Consider the following 18,717-nt stretch of genomic DNA (forward strand, 5'->3'; position numbering starts at 1 on the left):
ATAATTTTCTCTTACCAATCCCCCTGTTAATTACTTCAGGGCAAACATTTTCTGATGCTTCCTCTAGCTACACTTAAAAAAGCAGATACTTTATAGCACTTACATTTATACATTAATAGTTGTTAAAATTAATACAATGTATCATATTTAAATCAGTGAAAATCAATGCAGATGGAAATTCTAGTGACAGATCATAACATGAAATGAAAAAGGAACACCATACATAACATTAGACAGAAAAGGAAAGATGAACTAATGTGATATTCAGCCACTTAGTGCAAAAGAAGGCACAGAAGCTAACAGCTGAAAGAGTCTTGGATAAATAGAACTGAATAAATTGTATTAATGCTTTTGAAGGCTAACATGTAATTTCTGTATACAGCTTCCTACAGAGTAGTCCTCTATTTCCCAACAGAATCAAGGTATGGATAGTTCACGTAGGTGAGGATTGCCCTCAACAGCTAAACTTCATAATATGTCAGTCGACTACCTTGAAATCTTGGAAAACTTAACATATAAAAATACAGGCCCTGCTATTATAGCAGGGATACCAACTTTCTTCCATAAGTACTCTAAGCCTAAAGACATAACACAATTCTGTTTAATCACTTCTGGTAATTGTAGTTTAAAAGGTGGCTTTGTTAAGAATTACCGATCATTGCTAGGGTGAAATAAAATGCCAAAACCTAGTCTCACCATGTCATTTTAAGAAAGAGTTCTAAATCAGCCCTACTCACTTACAAAGCTATTTTAAGCTTCTATTAGTTCTTCGTGAAGACTTTGCTACCTCTGCTGACAGCTACTACAGTGAGCAGTCATGGTCAGAGATGACAGGGTTGGCTCCCAGACAAAGCAACCACAGAACATTAAAAAAATTAGGACTGGTTTAGAAAAATTCCATGCAAGCTAAGTATGCACCCCCTTTCCACTAGCTCCCAGGAACTCTCTACTATTCATAAATAGTTGCACATATGAAGGACACTTCTTTGCTGTTTCTCGTGTGCTGTGAATTGCTCTAACATGCTTGGGAAACTCTGAGAGGACCAGATCTTCCAGTTCAGGGCTTCCTTGCATCATCAACTCATTGAAAAGGAGCTGGAACACAGCGGAGGACTGGGTCATACAACTTTCGACTACTGCTCAGAATACATATCCGTCTAATGTTTCAAGTTGGCAAAAATAAACACGAATGCTTATGGAATGACGGCTTTTCTACACTGTCCCAAGCAGGCTCAACTGGTCCATTTTCAATTTAACATGTGTTAATACCACTTGGCAACGGGAAGATTCAGCTATATATAGCTCCATCATGACTCTCAACAGTTGCGTCCCACGGTCCAATCTACCCATAGATAAATATACTGGCTTTAACAGACATTGCTCAGAATATATTCTCTTCCCACCCAGCTGTTGCTGAAAAATTCTGTTGATATTTTCATCAAAGCACATTTTCAAGCATATTTAAGTGCCCTGCCTTGCAGTCATTTTATGCCTCTGTTCTGGACAGATAACTAAAATGAATCTTAGACCAAAGTGAAATAAAGAGACCAGCAATTATGTTTCAGCAGACCACTTTAACATATGCTTAAAATAAAACTTTGAAGTAATTTCAGAACTTCACAAACTCCACCAAGTCAGAATTCTGAACTGTTTACTGTTTTACAGTCCCTGTGAAGACACTGGGGAAAACAAATTCCTTGATTTTAACACACAGTGGAAACAATCTCTTCTGAACATTAATCATGACCAAATGACAATCACAACTCTAAGAAATTTATCCTATTTCTGATAAAGAGTCTGGTTTTACCACTACAAAAACACAATGCATGAAATGAGACAAAAGATTTTCAGAATTAGGCTTCTGAGAAAAAAATATCAGGAAAATACAAATGAGTTTTCAAGAATCAGCATTTTAAGGGTCAGTATATAGAGCTACATGGTGAAGTGGCTTGCTTTAAATGTAAATATTCCACTGGAAGGAAGATCATGTTTTGTGATCCTGGAAATGAGGCTTTCACTCATGCTTAGAATCATTTTAGGACCACTGTAAGAACACTAGGGTTCTTCTTTACTTAGAAAAGGGTTCCATAAAGATGAATAGAAAAACAAAACAAAACAAAAAAAAAAGTGTAGAAGTTCATTTAGAGTTATGAAATGAAACTGTAACTAAATACATTATCTCATAGCTCACTGAGTCAAACACAGGTAGTTGTTAGTGCAGCAGTTAATTTTTAATGCTGAGATTACTGCCTGCTTTGTGATATGTCATGTGGTCACTAGCAATACTAAAATATTTAAGAAGAGGCATTGAAGCTATACACAAAATTGTTTTATACAAACTCTATGTGATAATCCTCACATCTATTTGGCATTAAAAACAGAACAAAAATTTACAATTATAAAGCATGTAAAACACTCCAGATGTTCCCTTTGAGGCAAAAAATTTTATACAGTTCTCAAGTAGTTAAAAGTCTATAATTAATGATGCTTCATGCCATTTTAGCTTTGTCACAAGATTTGTGGAGCTACAGCAACTATTAAATCCTCATTCTAGGATACATAGTAACAATCATTCTAAATTCAGCCTTAACTTTGTCAAACATATTTCATCTGTCTCAAAACAGTGACAGCAGTTACTGTGCCCAGTTACACTGTAAACTCAAGAACCTCATACGTTCTCAGATCCCAGACCACAGAAAGGCAGAAAGAAGCCTTTTCAAAAAGCACACCTTTAGTTCCACAAATGGTGTGCCTTTTTCTTAGAAGATTGTAGAGGATAAGCACAAAATACACCACCAATGGTTTCATAAAAAAAAAAAAAAAGAAAGCAGATGCTTTCAAAAGAGTAAGTAAGCAATGTAGTATCAGGTATGAAATATGATGTCTCAAATTTTCATGCTCCAGACATATCTAAATTTTCCCACATCTTTGGTATTAACACCTATAGCAGACAGACCAACGAACATAAGTTACAATTGTTCGGAGGGAAAAAAAAAAATAATAAAAAAAAAAATCAAACCACAAAAGACAACTTGGTGATATTTCATGTCTGAAATTCCACAGTTGGAATTGAAGGAAGGTAAGACTAGTGAGATCAGATATAGTATCTATAATCATCATAGAAGCTTCCTGACTGATCAGTAATAAGCCAATGTGCCTCAAAACTGACTAAAAGGCTAAACTCCACTGTCTTATTTATCTAAATACTAGATGTAGTTCAGCACACTAAGTGGCAATTATCAAAGCTGCAAAGCTATTTGAATTATAAGACCAAGGGGCAATTTTCTGCAGAAGTTGTTTTTCCCATTCTGGGACAACTGAGCTCTAGTTTCTAGATGACACTCCAATATATACAAACAATACAAAGAAGGTTCAGTCACTTTCTGTCCTCTAACCTGCAATCCCATGTACTGTTGTGTGGCACAAACAGAACTAGCAAGGATAGCCATACTCTGCCTCAGAGAGCTTTCAGGGCTGCATGAGGTTATGATCATTGCTAATGCAGAAGGAGCACACAAGAAAATAATTGGGACTTCTATTATATACTTCTGCTTAAACCAAAATGCTGTCTGTTAAATGCTCTTGTTTGATACTATCCAGCAGGAACTAGTCTTGAGCTGTCTTCCTGCCTGCCCTTTTGTGGTTTCCCATAAAAGCCGATGTAGGGCAGTAGCAAAACACAAATCCAAATTATTTCCATAAGGCACATTGTTTATATTCTTGATTAAGGACAGCAGCTGCAATGATTTTTAATACAATTTTCAAGCATGCATTTAAGTGAAGAAGAATCATAAAATAATACCTAGTCTTTTCTTGAAAGAGCACGCTTATCTGCTTTTAAAATAAATGTCAGATTATTTTTTGTATCTTTATCCTGACTAGAAATACATTAGAAACTAAGCTGGGAATATTTTTGACCTCACCTATTCCTATATAACATTAGAAACAAAGCAGTTGTACTATCTAAGATCAGGTGCTTATTCAGTACATGCTAGAGCAGCCCTCCAGCTTCAAAGGAAGGTGCACGGACCCCCAGAATAAACAGATATGGAATTAATCACCCACAGAAGAAAATCCCCCCTCCAATCCGACCTATAATAGCTCTAAAAAAAAGCTCAATGGCATCAGGTCACCATCCGCTCCAAAGTTTGTTACAATTCAATTACTGATACTGATATCAAATGTCATTTTATGTAACATTTCAGTTGAATACAATTATTGAAATATATTCCAAATCTCTGCACTTTAAAGGGAATGGTTAGAAGAGACACTCTGTAGCAAATTTCACTTGAGAGCATCTGGCATTTTCTATTTAATAATGTTTTGCCTGACAGTTAACCAGTTAAAACAGTTGGGGACCCACACATCAGGGGTGTCTGTATGAACTCGTGGGGTGCTTCCTCACCAGCGCAGGGGTCAGCAGGCCATAGGGAGCTCCACAGGTACACACAAAAGCTAAAGCACCCGCATGTCCATTAAGAGATATGTGTGCATAGGGGAACCCACATCCACAGAAGAGGCTGTTCATACTTGTAACCGACACCAGCTATGAGAGAGAAAATGTGCGCATGGAACTGTGAATGTGTATGTGTGCATGTCTGTGTGATTTTAACTTTTTGAAATTAGTTACAGAGCTGCATTTAGAAACTTGTAGGTGTTCCTTAACATTTCTTAAGCATCTAGTATTCTGGATTATCTGTTGTATTGCTGGTTTTGATCCTAGATATACAGTTCACTGATTTCTAGTTAATTATGTCTTTAATAAATCAGCAAACAGCTTCAATCTTGATGTGTTTGAACCATGGAACTGAGCTGAGGTTTTTTTTATGAGACACTAACATTTCACACACTAATGATTACCAAAATTTGAGGCTTCCAATGTGAATGGATTCACTGAGATACAGAGTTCTCATTCTTTATATGTTACTAGCTTGACTATCCTCTTTCACATATCAAGCATCATACTTCACAGCTCAGGGCTGGAATTAAGGGATTTTTGGTATGGGACATAACTATGAAATACATATTCCATTTAACTGAACTGACCTGAATTTTATCAGATTTATTCTCAATTTACAAGTGAAACTGCTTCTTGTCAGTGGAAAAAGCTCTTCCAAATCTGAAGTCCATGAAAGTTGTGTGCATGCTTACAAATTATTTGCATTTTTTAAAAATATAAAAAAGGTCTAAAAATACATAATTACTATCCATTTTCAAATAAATCACCGCAACTATGCACCACTCTCCCTGTCCATGTCTTTACAAGTGCAGAATATGTCAATACAGAACAGTGAAAAATATTTTTAAACCAGTGATCTCAATGTACTGCTCTAGATATACTCTATACCACCAGTTTCCCTGTTCTGTTGGTTCTGAATCCAGACTGCCCAATTGCTTTATCAAATGAATCCTACTGTTGATGTACTAGGTAAGGCTTTTAAGATATCAGTAAACTGCAACTTTAAGAGAGAACTGTGTCTTCTGTTTTGGCTGGTTTCCCATAAAAGAGAAGAGATAAACATATATAGATTAATAGGAGTCAAAACTAGCTTAGTTAATTTTTCTGCAACAGAGGGGACAAAAGCCAGACCACCAAATTCAGATTCTTCAACTTGGTGGTTCAGGGCAAACTTTACTGTGAACAACTCTGAAAATCTGTCTTGTATGCATTACAAATATCTTTTAGCTATTGTGAAGATTTAAAAAAGCATTAAAATTTCTGCTAGGGCAGGAATTCAGTAAGAGCTGGCATGAGGTTATGGACTCAAAATCTAATAATGTAAATCCAAATTAAACATTGCCTCCACCTTTTGCTTTCAAAACTGGTACCAAATTGTCATTCCTTTCTCTCATACAGTCCCAAACAGGACTTTCCAGCCTTAAACCTGCACTTTGTGGAGAATGCCAACAAAGCAGCAGTTGACAAGTTCAAACAAAAGCAGCTACCTTTCCAAAAACATTAGGTTACAAGAGGCACAAGGCAGCTATAGCAGATGATAAACGCTGAACCAGAAGCTACAGACACAATTACATAGATGTAGCATGCATTGACAAAGCCAGAAGAAACCCCATTAATCTAGAAAACTTTTCTGAAGTTGAGAAAGTCATAGGTAGCTTTTACACATTATGAAGCCACCATGCACTTGCAGTGACAGGCTTGGTGAAGGGGAATGTTCTGGCAGCATTTGCTGTTTCTCTTCCTTTACATCCAATGGATCTCTTTTTTTTTTTTTTTTTTTTTTAACATCTATCTGAAGATCTGCTCCTCACCTGTAAGCCTCAATTCCCCATCTATCCCAATATGAAAGTCTCACATACAGAAACCAGAGCTTTCATGCATTTACCACCACTGCCTGGTGTACAAGACACTTTGGAGATTGATAATACTGATAGCTAAGGCAAAGGAAATGTAGAGAGGAAAAGGATAGGAGAATCATCCAATTAGATTTTGTCCCTTCAGCAGACAATACCACCATATTCCAAGTTGGCGGTTTAAAAATGAGAAGTTTTATAACTCGTTATAAATGTGTTTGTTATCTCTAGCAAAGGACCAACCAAGATAAACCAAACAAAAAAAACAGAAACAAACACAGAAAAGGTAACTTTTTTCCTAGTTAATTTTTATTATCTTTTATCTCATCAAGGACAAAAATAAGGTCTTTTACCAACTTTTTATACTCCAATATCTGCATTGCTTTAGTAATCAGCACATGAAGTGGTAATATCCTCAGCTTTCTATGATTATTCACCATCTCCTGCAGTTCTCTAAGTATGCAGATTTCAGCTATTATAAAAATAATTGCAGTATCAAAATACTTGAACCAATGCTATTTTCAAACAAAATGGAAAAGCTATAAATAACTACTCACCAGATTCTCTCCAAGCCACTCTCGTATACACAGTGCTGTGGCTCCTGGAATTTGATTTCGCAATGCTTCTTTCTCTTGAGGATCCTCTAGCATTTCCAGTGCCATCTTTAGATCTTCCAGCAGATGCAAAATTTGAAATGTGCCCAAGTATACTGATGGAGCAGGTGACACAATATCATAACCACCATTAGCATACTCTGTAGCTGACTTTGTACCTAAAACAAATAAAACCAGGAGAGACAATAATGTTATATAATTGTTTTGTAAGTGACAAATATATAGATACTACACACTGCAACATTTGAACTTCAGATGCTAACTGACAAGTATCAGTATTTCGGGCTTACAAACACCTGGGTTAGTCTCTAGATAAATAATGAACACTGGAGAATTAAATATAAGAGGTATGTAAAAGTACATTAAACAATTTTGACCCAGAAAACACTTGTAATGTCTGTTAAATTATAAATGCCAAAACCTTACCACAAATCACTTGTAATTTTCCATGGTTACCATGAGATGTCACTAACTTCTCAGCTACATAGTTGGAAGTCCCCACACAGAGCAGTGTTAAGCAATGTAAGAAAGATTGATGCAGTCCTTTGACAAGAAACTTAAATGAAGATAGATCGTGTTACCAAAACTAGAAAACTATGTGACCCTGAACAAGTTTAAAACACTCCCACAGAGAACAAAACCCCAAAAGTTAGCAATAAAAATGGCTAATGAAACTTTGTTCACTCTTTAAATTACACCTCCCTCCTGCCAGCCCTCCAGCACCAATATTATTTTCTCAAGAACAATAAACACAGCAACAAACATATCTCACTTGATGAAAGAATTAGAAATAATACAAATTCGAATATCTCCAAATCTTTTTTGTCTTAATACCCTGTGTTTCAATGAGATGCACACTAAAATGAGCTAGCTTTTCTCAGTCCTGAATTTCAGACCTTGATTTCATTTAAATATCTTTTTGTTTGTCTAAGAACTAGTCAGATGGAAAAACTTCTATTTGCTCTACATTTTATGGTTTTAATTTGCAATTCATTGCCTCATGTACATAATAGATTATACTCATGTTATGTCTTCATTCCTGTTCTCTCTGGCATAAGCAATCACATTTTCCCCCTTTATTTGACTTCATGGGAGATTTTTTTTTTTAGGCTTTTGATCATTTGTGTTATACTTCTCTCAATCCTTTCATTTTGCAACATACCTGACAAGTGTATGTTGGATCCACATAACATAGTATTCCCTAGAAGACTGTATCATTGATCTACACAAGGGGATTATAATAATCTCCATACTATCCTTCATTTTACTCCTGTGTTTGATGTCATTTGCACCTTAGTTATGAAAGGAACAGTAATCCTCACTGGGCCTTTGAAAATTATTTGCTAATATTTTTTTCCTGAGCAGATGTATGTAATTTGAAACCCAGATATATTAGTAATTCAATTTTTCTTCTTGAATGTAAACTACTTTGCATTAATTAATGTTAGTTTGCCTACTATGGTTATTTATCCATCATGATTCTGACATTGCAAACTGTGTATTTATTACAAAATGAACCCAATGGTTCATTTTACATATAGTCTGATATACAATTGATGAATACACTGACACTCTTAAGTCCTTGTACACTGAAATATCTTCTGCACCTACAGTAGCTTTTAACCAAAATGCTAACTGATGCTTTAATCCTAATATTGTTTCCCATCTCAGTCAGTTTTTCACCCAAGACAGTATTTTGTCTCTCATTTAGTGAATGCTTAACTTTGCTCAGAGCTTTTTGGAAAATAATCAGGTTTTCTTCAACCACTGCTTTAATGACACAAAGAATTCTGTCAGATCAATTATCTTTGCAAAAAATTGTGTGGTTTGAATTCTACTGTACAATGGATGTGGTTTGTTGTTTGACTGTTTTAAACAATGTAAAACCATCCCTAGAAATTTCTAAAGTTTTGCAAGGCTCAGTAGTAGGGATTTTATGTTTGGGTGGTTTTGTTTTGTTTTGTTTTTTCTTAAAGCAACACTCTTATTTTTGCTACTGGAGCATTTAATGTAGTCTTAATCTCTTTTTCAAACTCAGAATAACTCCCTGTTTGGTCCTGTTGACTTCCACTGCTTATGAGTTTATTTTAAAACTTCAAGTGTGAGATCTCATCTTAATTTCTGGCTAAGACCATGTCCAAGATAAAGTTTCTTCAATATCCTGTGCTACAGACTGCTACACAAAACAACTTCACCTCGCAAATCAACCTTGTCTTCTGGAATTATTTCCTTTTGAGGAGAGGATCAACTAACTGTTTTGCTGGATTTGAGCATTCTAACCACTAGAAGATATTTTCTTGTTTATTTCTATATTCTCAGCTACTTATGACACCCTAGTTATTTCTGTTTATGTACTTCCTAATGCAGATTAATATTAAACTCTAGCAACTAAAAATAGCAATTTCCAAATTGTGTAAGAGTCATTTGGATCATATAACCTCTTTAATCTTTTAATTCAGTCAGACTGGCTCACTTCTTACTTTCCAAAAGCGATACACAAACAAACTGAAATCTGACATTGTCTTCTTAGGTAGCATTGATGCCATCTTAAAAGATGTGGCTTTCTTGGTTATTGTGACATTAGGATTTTAAACTAACTTTTTCACTCTTTCTTTTGGAAAATTCTGTGCTAATTTTTTCTCTTTTTGCTTAGCAAGTACTTTTCACACCAGAAAAGCAGACAGCATCCAAAGTTATTTCATAATGTTTGGTAGCTACTCCTTCAATTAAATAATTTAAAATAGGTATGGAATGTGAAAAACCTAATGAAGCATTCTGCTATAGCATTCCTAATGTTATTTATGTGAATACTTCTTATATACAGACAAGAAATAAATAAATAAACAAACAAAAAAAATCCACACAATCCAAATCAAACCACACACACTTTCAGGCCCCAAACCAATACTTCAGGTGTAAAATAAACCCCAAAATCTTTAAGCTAAATACAGATTTTAAACAATTGTTCAGGAGTTCAGCTAATTATACTAGGTAGTTAGTTTATATAGACAAATACACAGACATACTATACATACTACTGTAACTTTCTTGAGGACAGTATTGATGACATCTTCCCTCACCAGTCTAAATGTCTCCCTACATATCACATATTGCCTCCATCCTTAGATTACCATGTCTACAATATTACTGGTAACAGCTACCTTCTACAGAAAATAATTTTAAATCCTGTAGGAAAATTCAATGACAGTGGAATTCACACATTTTGGCATTCCTTTATTTGATTTGCCTCTACCAAAACACTAGGAAAAAACTCATATCCGCACACTCTTTAATCTTGGCAAGTGGAAGAAGTGTCACCCTTAAGAAACTCAGTTCTATATAGGTAAAAATTCTTAAGTGCTTTAGCACAGGCAGGGCCAGCCAGGAATTATATGTTATGTGATTTCCTGAGACCGGGCATACTCCATATGCATGCTTCAGTTAACCCAAGCTCTTCAACTGACTATTCAGACTGGCAGAATTCTAAGCATCCTCAAAGTCTCACATTTTACACAGCAAGGGAAGGACATAATTTCTCAGAACTCTCAAGAACTGGCTCCATGTGTAAGGCACATGGGCTGAGTTTTCATAGTTGTAATTTAAGGTGTGTCTTGAGGACAGTCCTGTCCTGTGTAGGGACATTTGGAAGGTGGTAATGCATTTTTACTGGGAAAGAACAGCAACTTGATGTCTAGTGATTGAGACTAAGTCAATTTAAGAGTTTTCAGGTTTTTTTCATACTGTTCCCTTTCCTGCCTCAAGTTTTCCTCCATTTAATTTTGCATGAAATAAGATATAAAAAAAGAAGCCAGAAGAAGGAAATATGTTTCTATGCATTGCTAACAAAATGAGATGTAACAAATGAAAATTGTCAAAGACATCCTTATGCAAACTCATGTTCCTTGAATTATATAACAACACACAAAAGTTGGTGGATCTTCTGACTTACCCCATACTTATAACAGGGAATTAATTTTGAGCATAAATAGTACATAATTTTAAACTGCAGAAGACAGTAAAGATACTTCAAAATTTTCTTAGCTAATAATAGTAAACAGACAGCACAGTATTTTTTTGCTTACATGAATAAAGATGTAATGATCTTATGAGTGACCTGTCTGTAAATTCTTATATGCACTAGTTCAATTAAACCTTGAAAGGAAAAACTTCTCTTTGATTAATACCAACTCAAGCTAAACAAAGAAAGTAGAGATTGAAAGGCTTGATTTCATTCATATTTTTAAATCTTTCAACTGAGCTTATTATCCATGAAAGAAATTATTAAAATAAATATATATATATCAGTACAATTCAAGATTTTTATTTAGACTTCAAAAAGCAGGAGCTGGTGAGAGAAGAATGTACCCTTGTCTCATACCATCAGAAAGACAAACAAACAAAAGCCTAAACCATATCTGCACCCTTATCATTCCAATAATGTAGGGCATAATTCTGAGATGTGCTAAAGATTCTGGCTTTCAGCAATCAAAATTCCACCACTTTCAAGTCACTGGGATCACAAATATTAAGCAAAGACTTAAAAATGCTTTGTTTTGCTGTATAGGGGCCAGAATACTCAACAAAAGTTCCAAAGCCCTCCCATGAGTAACTCTCCTTGTCTGGAACAGGAGCTACCCACAGATCTCAATGCACCCCTAAGAAACATGACCCTCCACACCTTCCCATGAAATACACACATACGATCCTCCTTTGTGAAATTATTTCTAAACTGGATTGCCATGGGTTGCTATTGTAGTACCTTTTATTCTCCTGACTGAAATAGAAAATCAAGAATTCTTCTGAACGTAACAACTAATGTATTTTATACTAGGTAAAAAAAATGCAGAAATGCAGAGTTCAACTCAGCATTTTAATTCAGAAAGCTTCCTGTTTTACTGCATAAATTCAAATGAATCACAGGCTTGCTTCTCTTATTTGCTTTCCATGTAGTTTCATATTAAGTAGGATATATATTGTTCACCAGGAAGACGAAAACACACCCTGAAAAACAAAGTGTGTAGGAGTAAGTAATTATATTTCTTTGCATTAGTTTAAACCTTTACATCATGCTGTAAAGCACATTAAGTTTTAGCACCAGACAGTAAGAATTTGGATCTCCTTGAAGTTTGATGCAAAACCATAGATGCCACAGTGCAAACAGAACTCTATATGCTACCACTACACTCTACCATTAACAGCAATTAATTTGTGTGTAGCTTTATTATAGATAGTTGGAGTGGGGAAGAATGTGGTTGAAGCACAAGAATCTTCTAGATACTCAGAAAAAATGAGTGCAGTTTTGAACTCTTAAAAAGACTAATTTTGTATAGCCTTGAGCAAGTCACAGTCTTTCTGTGTCTCATATCTTGCCAGGGGTGAACAGGACACAGGGGAATCTTTTTGTCATTATGTTTACATAATACTCAACACCATGGTTTCCTAGTGTACTACTTGAACACAATTAATCATCATAAATGTCCACCTTAGAGGAGTAGGAAAGAAAGAACGGGGAAAAAAAGTATGGGAACCAAGACATTCCAAGCAGCTCAGTTCTGAATTCCACATATAGACAGTGGATGAAGGAGGTTAAACGTTGCTGCACAGCATGTGTATAGTAGAAAGAATAACAAAAGTAATAAAAAAATGAAAAAAAACTTTTAAGTTACACATTTCCTACACTCTGACCATGCAAGCATATTTTTAGTCCAAAGTTCCTTGCAATTAGCTGAACGGCTTCAAAGAAATGCTCCTTTTGGGCAAATATGTAACCTATTCAGAAAACAACACTACTGGTGGCGTGCAAAAATAAGCTATTAAGCAGAAGTAAAGAAAGAAGCAGAAAGCCTTGCAAGTTTGAAAATCAACTCTCCTCATCTTACATTGTATACAGTCATCCGTTACTCAACTTTCACCACACTTAGCAGCAGATACCATTTTGAATCTCTCACTTTTCCTTGCATCTTAACTTCTGATCCCCTGTATTCATCCTTAATTTTCTCAATGTTTTTTCTCTAAAACTAGCTGAGTTTTAGAAAAAAAATTCCAGGTAATATACAACTCCACCATCAGTAGTTAAGAAAGAGATTTTCCTAAAACTACTGACTCCTTCAGTCCAGAAAACAGCAAAAAACAACAAAAGCCCCACAACAAAACTTAAAGGCTATTTCTACCCTGGGGTAGGGATGACTTTCTATAAAGCTGAAATACTCAAGGATAACAGTTTTGATAACTGACCAAGGGTGGTTAGAATAAAATTATAAACATACGTTTTTTTCTCTGGCCTTTCAGTCAATCATTACACTGCTAGAGAAATATACTTTTTTTTTTTACCTGAGTTTTTACTCAATGAGCATATAGGATGTCCAAGTTCTTCCTCTGTCCTTCAAGATTACAAAACGTAATTTTCTTTGAAGCACAAGTCTCTCATGAAGATAGCCTTGAAAACATGAATTTATGTAAACTAGTAGTAAGGTCTGGATGGGACATAATTCAGCCTCCTTGTTCTTAAGCCTTCTGTTAAAGGAGTGAAGAGGTAGCTCACACAATCCTTTCTTCTAATACTGTAATGCAAAATACATCACGAATGGTGTGTTTTGAATCATAGCTCATAATAACTTCTCAAATCTCTGCTTACAGATCTTTAACTACAGGGAACAGTAACTGTTAAGGTGGATTAACAGGAAGCCCTAGGAAAAAATTTCCAAGCCTAGAAACATTAATGACCACATTCAGATGCAAGTTTCATGCAACTCAGATGATTTTCAACTGAACTTTACGTACAACCACACGTGGAATGCTTAAGACAATTTTCAAGAACTGACTATAATTTCTTATGCAAATTATCTATGTAATAACTCAACCTTTTTCCTTTTACATGCTTACAGACTCTAAAGCTGTGATGTGCAGCACATTAGGTACTCTACACACAACTACAACAAAAAGATCTCTCCTATCCAGAAACACAAGCTAACAAGCCAGGAAGATGGATTATACAGCTATGATGGAGATTTGAGGCTGAGCCTCCATTGCACAGGAAAAACAGGATCAACACATTTTATTAAAGACAAAGAAGCTTACATACTTCTACCATTTTTTTTTTTTTTTTTTTAATTTATACACACACACAAAAGAGTATTTTGGGCCAGTGAAACCAGCATTCTAATTAAAACAATGTTATGAGACAACCAACATATCTTTTAAGTATAAAATCCATAACTGTTCGTAGTAAGCAGTAGTAAGCTACTGGTAACATGAATACTGTTTCATGAAAAAAAATGAATCTCTGAAACCACAGGGAAAATAAGAGCAATCAGTTTGTGAGGAAATAAAAGTATCTTGTTTTATAAAAGTTACACTATTACAATTTTTAAAAAGACTCTTTCAAATCAATTTCATTGCCTTAAAGTAGGAAGTTGATAAGCTACGATTTTGAATTTAAAGAATTTTCATGTCTGGTAAAACCTGTTTTAATTTAAATCTTGGGAATCTGTTCACTAGCCTGTTGACTTGTACTGAAAAACAGATCACATCATATAAACCACAAAAGAACCTTTGTGTCTTAGATTTTCAATCCTGTGGGGTTACAGTCATCATGGTTTAACTGCCTTTCTTTGCTACACATTGTATCTGCAGCTATTTACGTTTCTGTTTCTTTTCCATCCTTTTACAAAACTTAATACAAATACCTATGATGTATGGATTTTGTTTTGCATAAACACAATGCAGTACTGTATTTTTGGTAAGTTGATGTAGGTGTATAGGTCATGACTGTATTTTTGGGTTTTTTATACTGACAGAACTGTTTATCTGTAGTCAGAGATAAGGAATTTAAATTTGCATTTTTCAATTGCACAGATTTCTACATTTTGAATTAGCTTTAACTCTCATTTTCAAGAAAACACCTAATTTTGTTGCTTTGATTGAAAGGTAGGAACACATGCAAGGGAAGTTGAAGATCAACTTGATCAGTAGATCACTGTTTGACCTGGGCCTTCAAAGGACAATTTTGTCTTATACAAAACAATTTTATAGATCTATTTTTGTCAAAGATGATTAAACTTTTATAGGAAACAAGAACTTAATGCTTTTCGCTCCATAAGATTCTGTAGTACTGAGGGAATCCATCAGTACTACAAACTAGATTCATAGTCTTCACTCTCTGTCTCCTGCTCTGACCCCCACTGTCCATGAGAAAATATGCTTAGATAGCAAGATTATTGGAAGCATGTTTTGGGACAGTAGCCCAGATAGCTATAATGACCTCTTGCAAGGATAAGCACTCAAAATTGAGGAAATTCCAAACGTCAGGTTGCTCTGGCAACCCTGGGTAAGGAATGAGTAGACAGTGTTGCACATGCACAATCAACGTGCAAGTTGACATGATTTTCACGTGCTTTTAGAACACAGATCAAAACTGCACCTGAACAATTATGCAAGGTCGTAACCTGAAGGCTACAGCATGTGTAAAGCCCCTACAAAATATAGTATCAAATGGCTGTAACAGTTATTCAAGTGTGCACACGGTTTGTGATGCTATGTCTTAGATTTTGTAAACAAACCTAAAAGACAGACCACAGATAGCTGATGTGAAAAATTATTAATTAAATAAATAGAAAGACAATGAATTGCTCTATTTTTAAAGTTTTAAAAGATTTAAAATTGTTGTAAATCTGTTATTGTTGACAACATCTAAGGAGTTAACTAATTGGCTTTTCCAAAGCAGAGTATCTGAAGCTAAATGTCAGCACCTAACAAGCTGTAAGAAGTGTTATAAAATAAAGACAAATGTTGAACTACAAACTATAAACCCTAAATATTTGTGTTACGTTTTTTATATTTTCCCCTTTAATATCCAGGATGGTTAAAGGTCACCATTTTTATATTTTTCTTTCCCTCACAATATTCTTGATACATAATTTTCTGGAACTGTTATGACAGGAAGTTATATGTTTCTCTATCAAAGACCTGATTTCCAGTAGTTTATTATTTAATTTCCATTTTCATATACCTATTGCTAGAAGATCTATGCATAAGTATGTTCTAACAGTTTCAAAACCCCACTATAGTATCTTGTGTAGTACAACTTCACAAATGTTCATCTGAAATAATGCATAGCAGTAATAACATAAACAAGTCCTATAGATATATTATTTCTTTTCCTCAGAAAAAAAGCCTAATTTATTGATTGAAAAAACAGAAAATAAAAAGGAAATACACTAATCATAACTGAAACACAGCCTATTAACACAATTACAATTTATTTAGAAAATACCAGAAAACCACTGCAGCTGTTGCAGTTCAATTACTCTGATCTATAGCAAAAGAAATTGTTCATTCTTTAAATTATTCTGTTTTTCTCATCATTATTTCAACTATAGTCTGTGTCGGTTCAGTGTACCAAAATGAAATTCTACAGAGATCTTTGTATTAAAATTATAAAAAGTTATACAACTTTACTATAGAAGCTAAATTTTGAGTTTGAAAATACTATGAGCCTTGAATAGGACAGAAGTGATAAAAACATAAAGCCATCTGGAAGTAAACAAATGGAAAAGGAAAAAATTGGAAGCTATTCTCTAGTCATTCTACACAATCACAAGAGGCTCATACTGCCCATCAGCTGCATGTCACCCAGTGCGTATTTCAAATAAGACTCCCCCACTCTCCCCAACACACAACATGAAAGACAGGATTAAGTAGCCTCTGTCTGATCTGGGCAATTTCAATCTCTTATGAAGCAGAACAGAGCTGTCTATCTTCTTCAGTTAAAGTGCTGAGAGTCTAGTCCTTACATTCGGAATGAATCCTGTGATGAAATATATGACTATTCATGGCTAAAAGATGAGGTCCCTAGGAAATATTTTGATTTCCTATTATTTAAGTAGGAACTCCGTGTACACCTTATTTCACAAAACCTAAAATTCATCCAAAGAGGTTCAAATGAGAGTGTTAGTAATTTTTGTCCACTCCTGCATTTTTAATCCAAATTCTAATCACTTAACTAGAGGTGATTTAGTAACCTAACACATTCAGTAACATAGTGTAGTTCTAGAACTTGAACTCTATTGTTTTCATTGTAAAATTATGATGGGGCAGAACAAAGGAAAAAAAGAAGGAAAAAAAAAAACACTTCCCACCCCCAACAGGTCATCCTTCAAATTCTGGCAAATAAATCCCATGAGGAAAATATATTAAACCTGAGTTAAAATCTTGGTCATCTCTTAAGTACAATTTCTTATAAAGTCCCCTTTTTCAGCAAGGGTGTGGGCAGTGCTTGAGTTTGTAGCACACATCCAAAACAATGAGCTGAACACAAGCATTCTGCTACCTCAAGAGAAGGGAATTTAAACATCCATACTTGGACAACTTCTTGGCAAACTTTTAAATGATTTATATTTTTTAATCTTTCAGTACTAATACTGAGATGTTAATACACACCCATGTGATAACACATTTAACTTTCTCATTATTTTTCAGTAAGCAATAATTGCAGGACCTCTGGGTAAAAGGAAACTCAATAATTACACTTGTTACTTGGTGAATTTGAAGAACCTCTGGAGCCGCAGCACACTATAATATTATGACTGGAGTTTTTGGATCTTACAATTATGGTCATTATTCACAAAGGGAAACAATGCATTTCCAGATTGTTGACAGAGACAAGCAGTTTGATGTAAAATAAAGTAAAATAAAAATTATTTTAATTAGGCTATATTGCAAAGAACAGATAATAAAAATCTATAGTCTTATAAAGAAATACATTTTAATAAATGGGCAGAGGCTGAATAAAAGGGAGAGTAATGACTTGGTCAAACCTCAGAGGGAAACAGTGCCAAAGGCATGCACCTCAAATAAAGAATGCATAGACAGATCTGACATATGGGCGCTTTCTTTACAGAAAGCCTCTGTTTGGAGTGCAAGTCATTCTAGCTAATGGATAAGTCATGTCCATTGACAATCACATTAGCCCTTTTTGCTATTTTAGTCAAATAAGGCTTATCATTTAGCATGCCTAATTTATATAGCTATAAGGGTTGGTTATCAGTACAGATGTACTGAAGCATAAAAGACTTGGGAACACTGACCTATCTGTCAAATTTGATCAAGCCCAATGAAATTCAATTTGTTAATCTTGCTTCACAATCCTACCCTCATGCGCTCAAACACTAATACATTTTGTACTGCACTGAGATGTACAGTCTACAGTGAGATTTTTTTATTTGGATTAATCAGAATCATGTATGAGCTATGCTCATTTGGAGTAAGGGACATGATTTAAAATGAGAAGGCTAAATGTAGGATTGCAAATCTGTAAATATTTTTAAGATATATTTGCATGCCTAGTTCTTACCTTAAAGGACAAGACCACAAGCTAATATTTTAATAATAACTACAGCTAGTAAAAGAAACCAGGACTGTTTTATCATTGAATAGAGAGAATGCTGATCTTGAATATGTATATGTCCATATCTACTCCAACTTCAAAAATTATCTGAAGTTACACATCGCTGGACTTCTCACTTCTCTAAAATAGTTATTAATGCTCATTTTGTGCCTAACACTGGTTTCTGAGGCCAAGAGAAGCGTATGGTTCTCCTAATATCCACTCAGGCCTCATTCCAAAGGAAACATCTTTTTCATCAGCTACATAAGTTTCCAATAGCCATGAAGTTTAGCCTTAGTCTTTGAATCGAGTGCTGCCTAGAGATATCCACATAATCTGGAATCAGCGAACTGAAATAGCACATGCTCTGAACAGCTGTTTTTTTTTTTTTTTTTTTCTGTTTCCAGT

At 34.8% G+C, this 18,717-nt stretch overlaps 1 protein-coding gene across 13 annotated transcripts in view; it reads right to left on the reverse strand.

The window, feature by feature from the left end:
* PPFIBP2 (PPFIA binding protein 2) overlaps nucleotides 1-18,717 on the reverse strand; it is a 108,141-nt gene that overhangs the window by 66,178 nt on the left and 23,246 nt on the right. For 12 of the 13 annotated variants that reach the window (XR_004409114.2, XM_033006777.2, XM_042784747.1 and 9 more), the window contains one exon: nucleotides 6,870-7,084. Coding sequence is in view for 12 of the 13 variants with exons in the window: in XM_033006777.2 (XP_032862668.2) it covers nucleotides 6,870-7,084 (215 nt within the window). In the remaining variant the exon portion in view is untranslated. Of the gene's footprint in view, nucleotides 1-6,869; nucleotides 7,085-13,256; nucleotides 13,465-18,717 lie in introns of those variants that run through there. The other variant, XM_033006776.2, reaches the window with a different exon arrangement.

This window comes from Tyto alba, unplaced genomic scaffold, assembly GCF_018691265.1.
Source record: "Tyto alba isolate M040663 unplaced genomic scaffold, T.alba_DEE_v4.0 Super-Scaffold_8, whole genome shotgun sequence".
In the NCBI taxonomy this organism is placed as follows: Eukaryota; Metazoa; Chordata; class Aves; order Strigiformes; family Tytonidae; genus Tyto; species Tyto alba.